This window comes from Oncorhynchus clarkii, chromosome 33, assembly GCF_045791955.1.
Source record: "Oncorhynchus clarkii lewisi isolate Uvic-CL-2024 chromosome 33, UVic_Ocla_1.0, whole genome shotgun sequence".
Lineage (NCBI taxonomy): Eukaryota > Metazoa > Chordata > Actinopteri > Salmoniformes > Salmonidae > Oncorhynchus > Oncorhynchus clarkii.
Genome location: NC_092179.1, coordinates 17,821,993 through 17,840,632, shown reverse-complemented (window position 1 = coordinate 17,840,632; position 18,640 = coordinate 17,821,993). Strand labels below are relative to the sequence as shown.

General features: G+C 44.1%; 1 protein-coding gene across 3 annotated transcripts; it reads left to right on the top strand.

Moving 5' to 3' along the window:
- The first annotated feature begins 207 nt into the window (after positions 1–207).
- On the top strand, positions 208–17,400 carry LOC139393052 (transcription factor ETV6-like). Of its 3 annotated transcripts, XM_071141386.1 has the most exons (9): positions 208–408; positions 599–733; positions 2,135–2,267; positions 12,791–12,955; positions 13,972–14,106; positions 15,633–16,220; positions 16,371–16,513; positions 16,623–16,723; positions 16,857–17,144. In XM_071141386.1, the coding sequence occupies exons 3-9, from the start codon at positions 2,231–2,233 to the stop codon at positions 16,957–16,959; spliced, it is 1,272 nt and encodes a 423-aa protein (XP_070997487.1). In that variant the 5' UTR covers positions 208–408; positions 599–733; positions 2,135–2,230; the 3' UTR covers positions 16,960–17,144. The 3 variants fall into 3 exon arrangements, with proteins under 3 accessions (XP_070997487.1, XP_070997486.1, XP_070997488.1); XM_071141385.1 differs by lacking the exon at positions 599–733 and having other exon boundaries at positions 239–574; positions 16,857–17,395; XM_071141387.1 differs by lacking the exons at positions 208–408; positions 599–733 and adding an exon at positions 889–1,094 and having other exon boundaries at positions 16,857–17,400.
- The last annotated feature ends 1,240 nt before the right edge of the window (positions 17,401–18,640 follow it).

Genomic DNA, 18,640 nt, shown 5'->3' with positions numbered 1-18,640 from the left:
GTGTGTTTCTTGAATATAATTATTTAATTGGCTCCCTGGATTTCGTAGGCGTCTCTTTCTAGCAATGAACCATTTGGAGATCTTTCTCCCCAATAAGAAACGCCTACGAAACTCAGGAAACCAATAAGATAATTTTACGCAAGGAACGCCTTTTTTACCAGGCTGCAGTCAAACCCTCTGTAGCAAGTGGGCTGGGCTCAATACTGAGAATTCACGTCATTTCGCCGTTTACACATCCAAGTCAATGAGCAGCACCACGGAGATGTCTGCCTTTTACACCCGTCTTCCAGGAAGAGAATTAACCAACGCGTCGCCGAAATGTAGAGCACAGCACCAACAGAAAACAAAGAACTTTCACGCGTTTATGATAAACATGGTTATATAATGGATCGATAACAAACCCTAAACGTATTTATTACGTGGCCCTGTAACCCTCCCCAAGTCAGGGAGTCGGGTGTGGGTGTTTTTTTCTGGTTTATTTCAAAGAGGAGAACGAGAAAAGGAAAGTGGGAAGAGGAGAACTTCCTGAATTTAGCGAGACATGTCAGAATCCTCATCGCAGATCATAACCAAGGTATTTGTTGATTTTATAATGCAGAATCAAGTTCTAGGACCCCGGGGTGAGATGCGCTTGACGCAGTCGTGTTGTTGACAACTGCATCGTGTGTGTTGGTAATCATCTGTTGCTGAGGGGAACGTTTCGCCGCTCTGTTGTATACTACAGCAGCGCCTGGTAAGTCCATCCATGCTGCGCTATAAGTTTACCGACTTCGCAGCACACCTGAGATAAACGTTTTTCGTCACGACGTTCGTTTTCATAGGCTATTGGTGCTTTGAAGACAACTGAGAACTCGGGAAAAAACGAGGTCAAATCATGACGTCAGTGATCTTGAAGTCGGAAAGTCGGAGCTATAGAAAGATGCCCCAAACGATTTTTCCCAGTCGGAGCTCGTTTTTTTCTGTGTTGCTAGTTGTCATGAACGCACTGAAGTCAGAAGTCGGAGATTTCAGAGTTCCCAGTTGTTTTGAACGCGCCATATGGCTTGTTTGAAAACCACCAGAAATGTGACTATCCTTAAATATCGTATACACAGGTAATTCATTTTCTATACAATATATTTTGTATATGTAAACCTGAAATGTGTAGGCCTAAAATATGTAAAACAGTTGCAGTGCATAAATGCATGGTGGTCATGTTATTACATTACAGTAACAGTCTAAAGATGGCTCTTCAAATTTCAGGTGACAAGGAAACTATTTGGGATTGTTGGGATGCAACCCTAGGAGAGTAGGCCTAAATTTATTTTGGAATGATATTGTTTTGCAGAGAAAAGTAGCAGAGTTATTGAAGGCTATATGTATGCCCCTAAACACACACACTCGCACACAAACTCACTCTCTTGCCCCCTCTCGGCCCTATCTGTACCTGAACCCCTTTTTGACCTTACATAACCTTGTCAAATCTGGGCTGTACACATGCAAAATCTTCTAAAGGTAAGACTTGATATAGTGTATTATTGTTGGCTATAGGCTACCAAAATACATGAAGTATTCTTGAAGAGTAGGGCGGTCTGCATAATAAAATGAGATTAAAAGCTCATTGCTACATATGCCACAGTGAGTTCCTAATACAGTAGGCTAATAGGAACTAGCCATTTTAGATTGACTGGTTAAATTAATCACCAATCCATGTTATAAGATGCTGCTGTTGGCAAACGGAGAGCCTATAAACATCACATTCAGCAGCACTGTTGATGTTCCATAGAAGGTGCAGAGTAGAAAGAGGCAAATGAATGATGTTAGAAGACCATTGTACACAACAGCACATGCATACATTGTCAGGTTGACAGGTTACATTTTGTATAAGTAAATGTGCACAAATACCAGTAAGTTCAACCTCCTGTTTAGTGACTGGCTGCATTGACCATGCAAACACACCAGCATCTTTCACCAAATAAGTCAAATACGATTTTCTGAATAAAAAGATTGGCTATGTGTGGGTACCAGATAAAGAATGTGTAAATGGTGTTATAGTTTCTCAGTGTGGTGATTCTCAGGCTGTTTGGGTTTAAGGATGGTTTTCGGGAGGTTTGTAACTAAGGCATGCTTTGTGTCTCTGTGTATCTATTCATAGAAGGAGAGGCGCTCATTCAGTCCTTCCTCCGTGAGCCCCCTGCCAAACTCCACTTCCTCCCCCGTCCATGCTCCCACGGCCAGGCCAGCCAGCCGAATGGAGGACGAGCCTGCCAGGCTGCCAGTGCACCTGCGTGAGTCACTCACACAAACATGCAGACACGCACACGCACACACAACTCATGACACCCACAGGCGCACACAGAGAATACATGGCAGTCATAATCAACAAACGAATCTCTTTGTCTTTTCAGCATGCATTTTTCTTATCCAATAAACATTTGTTTTGAGGGCATTTGACCTCAGAAAATGGCAGATTGAAAGCCATGATTTACTATAGCTACTTGCATGTCACGTCATCACTCCAACTGGCATCACTCTCCCCATGAGGACAGACAGGCCTACTCATGTATCCCTCCTCTGAGGTGCTGAAGCAGACCCAGGGTCAAGGACCAACACAAGATTTCTTTCCTGGACCATAGCAGAGTCACTGTACTGGAACACTACACAGTGGAATTCAACACAGCAGGACAGTGACAGCCAACACAACTCAGTACACGGCAGCACCGCAGTGTTCAGTACATTAACACCTCAGGGTACTGAAGGACAGCACACAACACAACATAGCTCAGTACAAGAGGATAGCGAACAGCACAGAATAATAGCCCAGTGTAATGGAGGAGTATAACATGTAAAGAGTTTAGGAGAAGAAAGGAAGTAGGAGATGGGTTGGGCTGGGGAGAGTCTAGAAATAGGAGAGAGAGTGAGGTATTACAGGACAGGACGGACAAGAAGGAAAGCCGGGAGAAGGCTGTAAATATGAGGCAAGGTAAAGAGAAGATTTGTATCGAGAGGGCAGATGCGTATATTGATTTACTGTGCTACTTTACATTATTCTGCACTGTTGAGGAAGAGCAGCAAGTAAGAATTTCACTGTATCATTTACACCCGCTGTATCCTGTGCACGTGACGAATAAACTTCGATTTGAGGTGTTTATTGACCTGACATGGTTGGAAAAGTGAGAGCATTGGTGGAAACCATGTTTTTTAAAAACCTATTCTTAAGACCAGTAAAATCCCCAAGGGCCTCAAAAAAGAGGGGAAGGAAGAGGGACAAGGAGAGGAGGGAACATGACAACCGTGTACTGTCTGGTGGAGCTGACGGCAGGTCTCAACCGGCCACTGCCTGAGCCAATAAAACAACAGGCGGGGTTGGATCACAGCCAGGATATAGACTGGGTGTTTATAGAGTTGTAGAGTCACTGGGCCTGCTCTGTGTGAAAAACTATTAATGTTTAACCAGGCACCTTTTAACATGTATGACTTTTAGGGCTTTGAAGACTAGTGAGATTCGTCTTTGTATTTCTTTGGATATAAATCTTCCCACTGGGCACAGACATCAATTAAACGTCTATTCCATGTTGGTTCAATGCAATTTCATTGAAAAGACGTGGAAACAGCGTTCATTTTACCAGTTTGTGCACAATGATTTGTCATGGGAACTTTTGAGGGTAATTGACCTAAATATTGCCGGTTTGTTGGTGTGTTTGGCAAAGATATGGTACAGTACTCCTAAATTATACCAGTATATTAACACACTTTGTGGTAAGCTCAATATCTAAAAGAAATGACCTGTAGTGTCTATCCACGTGGACCATACAGAGGAAATTCCCCATTTCCACTTCCCCTTCTGTATTGCCATAGAAAAAGGAAGAACGTTTAACATGTCTGTTTTGGTTGTCTGTTAGGGCCGTTTATCTGGGCGTGGTGAATGTGGTCTGCTGGACTGTGAGCTTCAATTCAACTTTTTGTTTGAATCTTTAGATTAGGCAAGATTTCCCTCCATTATACATGTTGACTCTGTCTTTAACTCTGTGAAATATATGAACTACCCTTCACCTGTAGGCCTACAGTTCCCAAACCTCTTATTGGAACCTTGTTTGGCTCAAAGCCATCACTCTTCCTGAAAGACAGAATGAAAGCGGGGGGAAAAAAGAGGGAGAGGAAATTGCAGTGTGGGCAGAAATCCGCCTTCTCCATTTCCTGAGGAGGAAGTGGATTAGATCAGGGGGTGAGTTGTAGCCGTCTCCTCACTCTCAAAGAAGGCTTCTCTTCTTTTTACCCCATTTAGCCAGGAGTGTTAGAAACCACCCCACTCTGAATGGGAGAGGTTTGCCTGGGTGAATGTTCTTGAAGTGGCGAAGTTAAGAGTTACATTTCTCCATCACATTGGCGGATTTTCACGTTAATCCTCCAATTTCCTGTCTGTTAGCTGTCTCATTGTTGAACTATAGAACATGCACATGAAAAGAAAAATAAGCACAGCTGTAAAACACTTGATTATACTGTTTGGTTGCACTAGATGTCAGCGTTTGAGTGAAGTGGATGACTTTTCAACCCTCAATTCCATTCCATTAATCGTGTTTACTTAATTGTCTTGCAATGTGTCAGCCTCAAGGTCACCCGCCTAGCAGACACTAAGAAGCGTAGCAGTGTCATTCAGACTCACTGCAATAAGGGATTCACTCTATTTACTGACGTCACGACAAGTCGGGCGGGCACTGATGGGGAGGTAACATTGAGACACCTGTGACAAGTTCAAAGAATATGGAGTGAGTGTCTATGGGAATTTGTATGGAGAGTACAGTTTACATTAAACATTGAAGCTTATTGAACATGAGAAATCTCTTGCTGGGTGACAGAGAAAGAAGCCTCGTCTTGGATACTTGGCTTGCTGCTGTTTTTCTTTGTAAACCTTTCTCAATAGATTGAGTTTGCTTTGCTCACAGCTGGGTTTCTACTGTGTGGGTGGGTGGCTGAGTGTGTGTGTGTGTGTGTGTGACTGTCTTTGTGTACAGGCATGTTGGAGTTGGTGTGTGCTTGTGTATTAATCGATCTCCTTGTGTGTGCATGTCTACATGTCACTCTGTGAGTAATTGTACTGTGTGTGTGTGCCTGCATACTCGTTTGTGGAGTCTTTCTGTATGTGTACAGATGTTTGCGTGCATATCAACGGTACAGTACACACAGAAGGGTATTTGAGTATCTTGTGTGTGTGCAGTCATTGTATATGTGTGACTGTGTGTACCCCAGTGCCTTTCAGAGGGGAAAGCCGTTCTCATCCTCAGGAATTTCCTGAGTGGGCAGACGGCGCTTCCTGAATAAATGTTGTTGTTTTTCCCCCTTCGTTCCCTTTTCTCCCTCTGAAAGGGGAAACTGTTCTCACATGCCAACAGCCAAGTGGAGAGAAGCCCCTTCTCTTCCTGTTTGAAACACTCCACATGCCATCATGGAAGGAAGGGGGTTTGGGAGGAAAGTGGGGGTCATAGTTCCCCACAAAAAACCAGGCAGGGAGAAAACTGAGCCCACCAGACAGATTGATGCTTAAAAGACATCGCTATGTTGCTAATGCTACCCATTCTGCCTTTAAAGGGCGACTGCACTTCCTTTGGCTTTGTTTTGAAGATTGCTCAATAAGAAATGCTTGAGACCACAACTGAAGCCAAACCAGAGTTATTACTTCTAAACAAAATAACTTTTTGGGGTTCTCATACACTTACAATTGTGTTTTGATTATAGCTTGAACAGTCAATAAGACTATTTGGTTTTGATCTTTGCAAAATAGCTGTTTTGGATGCCGCAGTTGTTAGCCAGAATGCTAATGCTCATTGACATAGTCTGTAGCAAAAGCTAGCCAAAGAGTAATTTTACTGGTTGAAGTTGAAATGTTTTTAAAGTAAAATGCAGTTGATTTGCGATGATGACACAAACATTCATACGAGCCTTAAAGGCCCATTTAAAATCCAAAAGTAGTGTGAAATGCTATCAAAAGCTGGCGTTCTATAAGAACTTCCCCGTGTTCTGCCACCAACTTGTGCGTATCGCTCTCGTGAGGCAATGTTTGCAAACACAGAAATGGGTTTATTGTACCTTGGCAGGTGTTTGTCCCTCCTGAGTCACTGTTGCAACAACAACCACTTCCTCAAAATATTAATTCATTTAGACGGTTTTGCAGAGGAGGTCTTAGTTGCGCAATTTTGCATCTAGCTAAGGTGTTTGGTGCAGTAATTCTTAAGTAAAAACATTTGCATGAAAAACTAGTCTGCACTGCATACAGTCTATCGAGCCAGGAAAGTCTGGCTCTGCACTCTGGACTGATTTCTGAGAACAATAATATCTTTACAGTATCATCTGTAAGCTGTCAAACTATTGTAAATAAAACACAAGCAACACACTGTTTATCAGTGTACAAATCACTTGCTAGCTAGCAAAGTTCCAACTCTGTGTTTGTCAATTAAGCTAGCAAGTAGGGACAAGCTGGCACACTGAGCAGCCAGGCCACAATCATCTTATCAAGTCAGTGGTGAGTTGTCTGCTTCGGTGCTGTTATTTATTTAAATAGATTTTTTTACTTTCTCACCATCTATTACCAGAATGTGAGTCTGTCTGGCAGTGTTTTAATAGGGAATCATGTTACAAAACAGGTCGCAGGAAATACAAAATGCTTGCGAATGGGTTTTGGAATATTGAGCAGTGCTCTCTGATCGTCTCATTTTGCCCCAAAAAAGTGTCCGACTCGAGTGATTGACACTATCAAACATAATCAAGTGGCCACTCCATAAAGGGCTTAGGGTCAAGGGTTATTTCAACATAACGTTGGCAAGATCAGTTGTCTTATGTAAACACGTCTGAGATGCTGTGTAATGGGCAGATCTGTTTCACAGTCTGGAGGTTCTGGCTGCTATGATTGGATAGAGCGCGTGCAGCTGATGGAGCGCAATTAGTACAGCTGCTCCTCTCGTGTTAGTGGGCATGACCGTAATCCATACCCAACCCCCCGTAAGTCACGACAAACTCATTTACAGAACTCAGTTTTGGATGAGACTGTCTTCATGACCAAAATTATCTTATTTACACGTTGTAGATAATTTTGACCCTACAATTGATGTTTCTAACTCATATCGATATAACCAACTTCTCTGGTTTTAAACGGCCTAATGGGCAGTTGACATTTTTAAGTGAAGCGCCTACTGCAAATGTCATTAGCATAGATGACATGCTAATTTCCATGACATTGTGGTTTAGTACAGAATAATTCTGGATTGAACAATGAGGTCAAACTGAGAACAGCTATTCACTTGAACATCTCTGAAACCTCTAGCTGGGCTGATGTATGTTCCTAATACATTTGCATAATTTCATATATATGAAACCTTCAATCCTGTAAGGGTCTGTTAACGTGAAACATTGCATTTATTCTAAGTTCTTGGTTGGTATTCTATGGCTCTAAGCTCTCAAGGGCATAGCTGGCTCTGTTTAGTCTGTTTGAACAATAACCTCTATCTAGCATGTACATGTTCTGTGGTCTGTTTGCCCAAAGAGAAGGAAAGCATGGTAGCTTGTAGGTGTGCATTTAAGATTCACAAGTGTAGCTTTTTAGGTACAGCATTAGTACAGTACTACTCGTTCCTACATTTTCTAAAAGAGGGTTGGCCTACCTCATATAAAAACGCATAAATAGAATCAGTGAAGGCAGGAACTTGTTGAAAACAAACTACAGTACATGAGCCAGCTTGCCCCCAATGCACAACATACTATCAAACAGGTTGCACTACTTCCTGCCCATAAACCAAGTGTTTGATTGGTCATCTGTTTTATGCTTGTTTTGACTGGATGGAGTCCAATCCGGCTGGATTTGGAACACACCATTTCCGATGAGGTGAAGTATGTAGTTTGCATATTGACCTGGAGCGAGAGAAAGGAGGGGGGATAAAGTGAAGGACAGAAATAGGGAGGGTGAGAGAAGAGGGTGTGAGTAAGGGAAATGTGTAAGGTGTTACACCCTCATGCCTGACTCACAAGGTCAAAAGGCCTCTTCTCCCTCCTACCCTGCATGAAGAAAAGCTATTTTCAATCAAGAATGGAAGACAATATCTGCCTCTTCATTCAAAAAGGAAAGCAAACATTTGCAGCAAAGGTAAATGACTATAGAGAGCATTGATTCAGGAAACATACTTTTGACCAAAGTCCTTAGCTGTCAAAAGCATTTGCCAACTTCTATAGCATTTACAGGTAAAACTGTACACACACACACACACACACACACTACTGGTCTGACCTTTAGAGGTCTACAGAATGGACACATTTCCCCTGTATGTTCTGTTTTGCTGAGAGAGGAGTTAAAGAGGTTGTGGAGGGTAACGACGAAACAAGATACCAGTGATCTCATCCCTTCTCTCCTTCATTCATCCCTTGCACTTCCGAGTTTCCCCGGCAACAGCGTGCATCACTGTGTGAGTGCGGGGGCCTGCAAATCCACAGAGTGAAAATTATGTGTCATCAGAGAGGATTAGTAGCCCACGGTTTAGTCAAGGGCCTTTCGGTTGGATCCGCTGGTCGTGTTCGAGAGTATTTCATCCCATACACAAACAGACTGTACACCAGAAACCCAAGATGGTGTCCAACAAAGACACGGATGGTGAAACGAGAGGGGGGGCTGAAATTGATTTGGTCATGAACACCGAAACAGTAAATCTTCAGTGAAATGTGAAAAGGATTGGGCGAAAGGGGAAACTGCTCTGAGCCTGTGAGGGACATTAAGATGTGGGGCTAGTCAGAGGCACTGTCATTCTCTTTCCTCCTGATCTTTTTCTGGCTGCCTCAGCTTCTCTCTTTCTCACCATGTGTTTGTCTGCTGAGTCTTAATATCCGTTTCTCTTCCTGTTGGTCTTCTTTATTCTACCACTTCTCCGTTATTGTTTCTGGTTCACATCACTCTCTCTATCCCCCCCTCCCTGCTCTATCCTTTTCTCTCTCCGCTCTCTCCGTTGCTGCTGACTGTTGATAAACCTCACAGCGTCGCTCCCTAAGCTTACCGTAGGAAGTTTCCTGTGCTGAAATGGAGCCCATGCTGGATCGCTTCCTGCCCAAGCGCCCCCCCCTCCCTACGCTGGGCCCTGTGCAGATGGCTGGGTCCAGCAGGCCGGATCTCAGTGGAGTTTTGGCAGCGTTGTGCCTTCCCTCTCTTTCTCCTCTCTCTCTCTCTTCTCTCCAGCCGTGGAGAGAACATACCACGGCAGTGACCTCACAGCCAGGGCCTCCCTGCACGCCGTACGCATCACTAAGGTTATGTGATTAAGGGGTCACCCGTAGGCGGCACAGCTGGTGGATGCTGAGCATATGGTAATTAGATCTGTTCTCTTGTTAGGTGCTACCTTACTGATAGTGTTTGTTCATGGGAGGCAATGGCATTGTTCGGTTGTTCAATCTAAAATCTAGAGCTGGCATTAGAATGAAAGGATATGAAAACATATTTCATTGGGACATTCTAAAATCCCTACAAACAATGGGCTGTAGTCCTCATGTTATTCTTGAACACCGGTATCCAACTGTTGTATGATTTACACCTTTACTCATAAAAGGGCTCTTTACTTGTCATATGTGACCCTTTGGGGGCCAATTGGCCCCTGATTGAAAATCCAGCTCAGCTAGATAACCAGATGCATGGCCCCTCTGACAATCTGTAGTATTTTTCACAGACTCTGGTTCTGACTTGACTGTTTGTGGAGACTATCTAAGTAGACCCTGTGTAGTGATGGAATAGGCTGCATAAAACATTCCATTACACATCAAGTTGTTCACTGGCTATATAAACTCAGCAAAAAAAAATTGTCCTCTCACTGTCAACTGCTTTTTTTTCAGAAAACTTAACAAATGTAAATACTTGTATGAACAAAACAAGACTCAACAACTGAGACATAAACTGAACAAGTTCCACAGACATGTGACCAACATAAATTGAATAATGTGTCCCTGAACAAAGGGGGGGTCAAATCAAAAGTAACAGTCAGTATCTGGTGTGGCCACCAGCTGCATTTACTACTGCAGTGCATCTCCTCCTCATGGACTGCACCCGCTTTGCCAGTTGGGCCAATGGGATTGAGATCCGGGTTCTTCGCTGGCCATGGCAGAACACTGACATTCCTGTCTTGCAGGAAATCACGCACAGAACGAGCAGTATGGCTGGTGGCATTGTCATGCTGGAGGATCATGTCAGGATGAGCCTGCAGGAAGGGTACCACATGAGGGAGGAGGATGTCTTCCCTGTAATGCACAGCGTTGAGATTGCCGGCAATGACAACAAGCTCAGTCCTATGATGCCGTGACACACTGCCCCAGAACATGATGGACCCTCCACCTCCAAATCGATCCAGCTCCATAGCACAGGCCTCAGTGTAATGCTCATTCCTTCGACGATAAACGCAAATCCAACCATCACCCCTGGTGAGACAAAACCGCAACTTGTCAGTGAAGAGCACTCTTTGCCAGTCTTGTCTGGTCCAGCGACGGTGGGTTTGTGCCCATAGGCGACGTTGTTACCGGTGATGTCTGGTGAGGCCCACAAACCCTCAGTCCAGCCTCTCTCAGCCTATTGCAGACTGTCTGAGCACTGATGGTGCGTTCCTGATGTAACTTGGGCAGTTGTTGTTGCCATCCTGTGCCTGTCCTGAAGGTGTGATGTACCGATCCTGTGCAGGTGTTGTTACACGTGGTCTGCCACTGCGAGGACGATCAGCTGTCCGTCCTGTCTCCCTGTAGCACTGTCTTAGGCGTCTCATAGTAGGGACATTGCAATTTATTGCCCTGGCCACATCTGCAGTCCTCATGCCTCCTTGCAGAATGCCTAAGGCATGTTCATGCAGATGAGCAGGGACCCTGGGCATCTTTCTTTTGGTGTTTTTCAGAGTCAGTAGAAAGGCCTCTTTAGTGTCCTTTAATTGCCTACCATCTGTAAGCTGTTAGTGTCTTAACGACCGTTCCACAGGTGCATGTTCATTAATTGTTTATGGTTCATTGAACAAGCATGGGAAACAGTGTTTAAATCCTTTACAATGACGATCTGTGAAGTTATTTGGATTTTTACAACAAAAAAAATTGAAAGACAGGGTCCTGAAAAAGAGACGTTTATTTTTTTGCTGAGGTTAGTTATGTCCATATGCTATATTCTAGATAAAATTTCCCTTCACAAGCCCTGCCAATCTCTCCTCTCTATCTCAATATGGAAGGGAAGAGAGAAATGGGAAACTGGCAGTCTAAGAAACGTTTCTTTTTATATTGATTGTTCCCTGTATAAAACGTTCTTTGTTTGACGGGTGGGGGGGAAGCGATCGCTCTGAAACAGCGCACGGGTTCCGATTATTCCTGTGACAGTGACATTGCGCGCACCGCCGGCCAAAGATAACAGTTGTCCCATTCCAAGAGGAAGTGTTTGAGGCCTGGCGATAAGTGAGACGTAGAAACTGCTGCTCTTTGTCTGGTGTAGGCGTGATGGATGCTACTCTAGTGGTTTGCTGTGTGTGTGTGTGTGTGTGTGTGTGTGTGTGTGTGTGTGTGTGTGTGTGTGTGTGTGTGTGTGTGTGTGTGTGTGTGGTGAAGCACAACGATACTGTAAATCTGTTCACAGGTTAGAGCCTAGTACACATGTATGAATGTAAATATAGGCCACCCAGTACCCAATGACGTCATCTAGATCATGGCTCTCCAACGCTGTTCCTGGGGAGAGACTCTCCTGCTACAGATGCCAGAGAAAACAGTTCCTGATAAACAACAATTACTTTTCTGTCAGTGATTTATGTGCTAAACATCTCGTACTCACAATTGCAAAATGATGAGCAAGACTGGGAAAACAATACGACTTGACTCAATATGCCGTATAAACCCATGGTAAGGCTTTCTAGCTGATATGAATTACATGCTGTTTACTTTCTAGACATCCACTGCTCTCTGATTCCTGCGGTCACCTGCCATTGTTTTCCCTTTGAATACTATTGTGTTGTTCATGTGTGGGTTTAACGAAAAATGTAATGTGATTTTTATGACATCAATTTCCTAAAAGAATGTATAGAATGCACCTGAAGGTTTGATTTAACCACGTTGTTATTGCTTAGGTTACAAGGAACAAGGTTACATTTTCTAAGTCATGGTCCTGGTCACACATTTATAGTGAGCGTTGATTTCTGGGCTATTGCTCAGTCACTAATGCGTTTGGGCGATCCATCAGTGCAGATGTTTCGCTCTCCTAAGTTCCCACGGCAGTGAAAAATATTTCAGAGCCTGAAGGGTGAAAAATGTCCAAGCTGTTTCCTCTGGTATTCCTTAGTGTGTCCTTGCCTTTTATATGCACTATGCATTAGATTACTCTAATACACATGTAGTTAGTTATACACTATGTTTTAGACTGACTGAGAGAAAGCCACAGGCTTTCCTTAGCGAAATAAATCTACCACGGTTAACTCACAAATATTGACAAACATTAAGCAAATATGAAATGAACGGGCACTGTATGTGAGCACGCATGACTGAAGTTTCATCTTTCTTGTTCGACACCTCCATTCCTGCACTCTGCTTATCTCACCTCATACCCCCCCCCCCCCTCTCCGCTATAATCTTCAAATCAATCCCTCTTACTTTGATCTCCTTCCCTCATTTCCCTTTTTACTGCCACCTCTGTCTCCTTCCTCCCTCGCTCCATTTTCTCCTTCCTTTACTTCCCCCGGTCTCCCTCCTCCCCAACACTTTACTCTCTCTTCTACCACTCCTCTCTCCCTCCTAACCCCCCTCTCTCCCTCCTAACCCCCCTCTCTCACTCCACCCCCAGGCCTGCAGCCGGTGTTCTGGAGCAGGGAGGACGTGGGCCAGTGGTTGCGCTGGGCCGAGAGGGAGTTTGCCCTGCGGCCCAACACCAGCGGCAGCTTCCAGATGAACGGCAAGGCCCTGCTCCTCCTCACCAAGGAGGACTTCCGCTACCGTTCGCCCCACTCCGGTACGCCCACCTCCCACGGCCCTTATTAATTCAAACAGTTGCTAAGTTATTAGAACGCATTTCTAACAACATGCTCATGTTTAACAATAATTAATACTGAAGGGGGAATGACTTTGGAGAAATGGCACACTGACCTAAGATAATGGCCATTCACTGAATGTCTTTGATAGACCTTTAGCCTAACAATATCAGGTGATTTAGCAGCTGCCTTAGTGGAGTTGCTGTCTGTCTATATTGTTGGGGGGAGGAAGTAGGAGACTGGTTGGGTAAACGGCCGATCAGGAAGTGCAAACCGACCTCAACCGTCACCTGCTAACACCAGGAATTTCCCCTGCAGTGCCGTGTTAAACAGCAGGGCCAGAAAGTGAGAACTGAAAGGGGTTTATGTGTGTAAGTGTGTGTGCCTGTGGCGTCTTCACTTCCTTTATGAGAACCATTTCCTTGATGTTCTGACTGGAAGCCTCTTAAATTGAAGTGAAAAAACTCCCTCCATTCTATTGATTCTCTTTGAGGGAAATACTCTCTCAGAGCCCTTCATATACAGGTAGCGAGTTAAATCTTTCAACGGTGTTATGCTAATGCCATCTGTTGTAGAAGATATACTACAGGCTTTTTTTCTTATCGTCTGACACAATCAACCTAGCCTTAACACAGGAATCTAGGAGTGAGTCACATGGTTGGTTTATGAATAGACTTGCCATTAGGATTCTGTCACGTCCATGACCACCTCAAGTAGGCTGCTTTGTAGGAGAACGGACGAGGTACGGAAGTTGCTAGGCAATAATATCAAGTCTTGAAACGGTCTCTTGGCAGGCTGACTCATTAGCAACACTATGACTCTTGTCTTGATCTGTTGGCATCATTTACCATCTGTTTGGTCCGAACATGTTTTAAAACTTTTTTGAATCCTTTTGATGACATTGATTGACAGCTGCTGCCATGTCCATGGGGTGCACCATTGGAGGGGCTCATACGGTAACGTCTGACCTCTAACCACTGACCTGTGTATTCTGCAGGGGACGTCCTGTACGAGCTGCTGCAGCACATCCTGAAGCAAAGGAAGCCGCACGTCTCCTACCCCTCCGCCTACTTCCCCGGCAACTCCTTCCACCCTCTGCCAGAGGGAGCTCTCCAGCACCACAAACTGGAAGGTCAGTGATGTTCATTAGTGCACACTGTAGCACAGGGCTTTGTAACAGCAAATTCAAATCTGTGTTCAGACAAGTTCATGTTGTACATTGCGTTTCACTCTCCCTGCTGAACACCAGCCTGATGGTGTTCTTGAGATTACACCTACTGAAGGAAGAATGGGGAGCGATGATTACAGGAAAGCGTTGAATTGAATGGGGGGAATGCAGTGGCGTTGAGTTCAATAACTTTAGGATGGCTGTTGATTATTGTAACGTGATCTTTGAGAGCCAGTTCACTTGGAAAGCATTTCTCAGACCAATATGAAATCAACTTATTCGCCTATGGGGGGGAAAGACAACATTTGAGGCCCACCGTGGAGTGGAATATTGAACGCATCACCATTGCGTCACTTTCCTGACAATATTATTTTGTTATTCATCAAACTTGTCTGCCAGAAGAATTTCGCAATTCTGTTCTTGCCTAGGGGAATTTGCCATGTGTAATTCCCCCTGAAGAACCCAACTGCTCTGACTTCTGTTTCACAGGAGTTACTCAACAATCTTAGACGGTGGCTTCAATTCAAGTATTTAATTACACATGATTAGCAAAAGTCAGTTGGTCATGTAGCAATACAATTGCGAGAAAGCATCTCAAGTATGCTTTAAGTGAATCTGACAAAAGTAGCAAGTGGTTCAATGGTCTACTCTAGAGAGAGGTGTTTAAATCTCTGTTTACTATCCACCTGAAAAGAGGAGGGACTTCACCTTCTTCGTGCTACACTTTGGACTCGTTTCCCTGGCATGGATAGATGGAAATAGGAGGAGCAAGGAGAGGAGAGGTGTGGGGTTGGAGTGTTGACAGTGAAACCTGCTCCACAAGGAAATGCTTCTATATTTAAACAACCTTAGGTCTAGGAGTTGAATATTTACAGTTCCTCATCTCTACATGTTTTATAGGGGAAGTGATTGGGTTAGACGATTACGATGCTCAGGACTTCCTTGTTGTTCGGTATGCTAGTTTTGGTATGCAGAAGCAAAGAGATTTCTTTCTTGCTTAGAGGCAAATAATACTAGCTATTCACATGTAAACACTAAGTAAATGTGTACTGTACATGTTATAATGTCCTACCCAGTAGAGGGCAGTCCAAATTAATCACTAATAATCTACCACCCACATACATTGAGACATGATGACGTTTGTAAATGTGTGTAGTGACATCTACTGGACATAATGTAAATATGTTTTGAAACATATATCCAAGGGGCTGCAGGTAGCCAAGTGGTTAGAGCATTGGGCCAGTAACCGATAGGTTGCTGGATCAAATCCCCGAGCAGACAAAGTATAAATCTGTCATTCTGCCCCTGAGCAAGGCAGTTAACCCACTGTTCCCCGTGCGCCAAAGACGTGGATGTCGATTTAAGGCAATCCCCCGCACCTGTCTGATTCAGAGGGGTTGGGTTAAATGCGGAAGACACATTTCAGTTGAAGGCAGGCATTCAGCTGTACAACAGTGGGTTAACTGCCTCCCTTTTCCCCTTCATTGCAGAAACGGTATGGCGGACACCACGCAGTACAGAGCTCCAACCCCAGCACCCACCCACCATTGAGCTCCGACACCGCTCCCGCTCGCCACACCAGCCCGCTCCACGCCTCTCCCCTCTGGACCCCAACTACCCACGCCCTGGTGCCGAGGACCACCTCCAGACATCCTCCCAGCTGCCCGACAGCAACCAACACCTGCCAGAGGACTTGTACACTCTGTCAGTGTCCCCAGCCGCCCCTAACGGCCGCTGCGCCACACCCCGCGAGGCCCCCTGCCCAGGCAGCCCCGGTTGCCAGGACGCTGCCCCCCCTCGTGTCATCCAGCTCATGCCCAGCGCCATCATGCACCCCCTGCTGCTTAGCCCAGGGCGAGGAGGTGGCGCTGGAGACTTCAGGCATGGCCGTGGGGGGCCACCACTTCAGGCCCACCATGAAAACGGGCGTGAGGGGAAGAGCCACATCCAGCTGGCACTGGCCCACCACCAGCAGCTCACTCTGCATCAGCAGGAGGAGGCGCTCTACAGGAACCACCACGTCATCGTGCCCGTCTCGCCACCAGAGGAACAGGCAATGCCCATTGGACGGATAGCAGGTAACTAACACTCCTAAAAACTCAGGGTTCATCTTAGAGGGGGGTGGTCATGGCTTCAACCAACTCTGGAGGAAGTGTGGCTAGAAAACAGTTGAAGTTAACAGATACTGTCTGAAATGTCTCACACCTCTAACGTGTTTGTGTTCCCAGACTGCAGGCTGCTGTGGGACTACGTCTACCAGCTCCTCTCAGACAGCCGGTACGAGAACTACATCCGCTGGGAGGACACAGAGACCAAAGTCTTCCGCATCATGGACCCCAACGGCCTGGCTCGCCTGTGGGGGAACCACAAGGTAACGAACTACACCCCCCAGTGTTTGATTGGAAAAGGCATTTTCCCGCAGTGCCGGTTTTCTTAAAGTTCTGTGTTAACATTATATCTTGTTCTATTGGTTGTAACAGAACAGGACCAATATGACGTACGAGAAGATGTCACGAGCACTGAGACACTACTACAAACTGAACATTATCAGGAAAGAGCCAGGACAGAGACTCTTATTCAGGTATGGTAGGGTTTAGTTAAAACACAATAATTATTTGAAGTAATAAATATATATATATATATATATACACACACACACACACACACATCCAGTTTGAGTTAATGATTAACCACTGTGTGTATGTGCGGTTCAGGTTCATGAAAACCCCAGATGAGATTATGAGTGGACAAACTGACAGGCTGGAGCACATAGAGTCGGACACAGATGATCAAATCTACATCAAAGAGGAGTGCTGAGGCCTCTGGGAAATGGAGTCCACTAAAGCGATGAACTACTACAGCCGCTGATGCCTTTCGGAAAGCAGCTCGAACAATCGTTTCAAACCAAGAGCGCCCGGACATTCACTCTATCCAAAACTCAGAGGAACTTGAAGGTGACGTCTCTCTGCCTTTTAAAACTTTATAAGATTTTCTTTCCAGACAAATCTGGAAACTGGAAATCAGTTTTCTGTCTTAATTCAAGGAGTTCAAAGGACCTGGTGAAAAGTATATCTCATAAGACATTCCTTTTCCCTGAACTACCACAGCAAATCAATAATTTCATGCTTGTCATGTCATGTTGTTGATTTTTCTTCCCCACTGCATTAAGTATAAGAAAATGTTGCAATTTGTGCAAATAATGGGAGGGGGTGTGTAGCTGGAACGTTTTCACCACCGAATAAATATTTTTGAATAATTTGTATGGCTGACCTCTTTAAACTGCATCTGACCTTATTGCCTGAAGCATAAGTCTAGCAATCATTCCTGAAATGATTGAATGAAGTGATATGTAGGTTAAATATATGGTGACAGTTTTTTTTTATTGAACTTATTCTGAAACAATCCACATGGTGGCAATGCTGCACCACTTTTGACTGTAAACCAACATAGTTCACTGCACTGTAGCCCAAGTCCAGCTCTGTTGAAGTTCACAAGGAATCAAAGGTGCAATGCAGCCATTATTATCTCAATGTCAAATCCTTTCCGGGTAACAATTAGGTCCCTCAACTGTGGTTTTTGTTTTCAATTAAAATGGTCAAAAAGAAACAAAAATAGCAACTTTAGCAAAGAGCAATTTCTCATTATCATCATGTTCATAATTTCACAGTATTATTCCACGCTCATAGTGTGGAAATGTGTGTGTGTATATATATATATATATATATATATATATATATATATATATATATATATATATATATATATATATATATATACACACACACAACACAAGAAATTCACTTTTTGACTGCACTGCGCCTTTAAGAGGTTTTAATTAGTCTGTGTGATCCAACCACACCTGTTCTCACATAAGACAATTTAAAGGTATACAATATATCTACTTATGCAAAGCTGGGTCCCCTAAGGCTCACATCTGCCAAAGTTAAATTCAATCTTACACATTACTAGACCAATGCAAATAAAACAATGCAACTTTCAAAAATCATATTTAACGATATGATGCAATTCAATGTCATGAATCGAAAATCCCATTGATCGTATTTGCGCAAAACTGAGCAAAGACATTTTTGTGTAGTCTTGAAATGATTAACCAATGTAGGCATATTAGTGTGTTTACGCCAGTGGCGATGGATTGTGTTAGTGGCCTTGTGCCACTATGATGGGTTATTCCCGAGTCTGTGATGAGCGCAGCGGTCGGTAGGTGTTTGTATGATGATAAGTTAGTGCGTACAGTCAGTCTCTGATGGAACTCCGTGGAATACAGACTGGTGCCGCAACTGAGGCAGAAGTAGGGACCATTTAACTTCAATTTTGAGTTTATTACTATTTATTTTATTAGGTTATTTTATTTTCTCTCAATTCAAGTGTGATCACACTCCGTTAAGACTGGGAAAAAATTATCACAGTGTATTCACATTTTGGACAATAAATACCCTGACTATCAGAAAGCATAATAGGACGAGAAAGCTCCTGAATA

Bases quoted from the DNA above. Each gene is read 5' to 3' on its own strand.
- LOC139393052 (XM_071141385.1), top strand. From the start codon at position 542: ATGTCAGAATCCTCATCGCAGATCATAACCAAG. The intron at 2,268-12,790 runs GTGAGTCACTCA...CTCCACCCCCAG, and splicing joins CAGGCTGCCAGTGCACCTGC to GCCTGCAGCCGGTGTTCTGG. The intron at 16,514-16,622 runs GTAACGAACTAC...TGGTTGTAACAG, and splicing joins GCCTGTGGGGGAACCACAAG to AACAGGACCAATATGACGTA.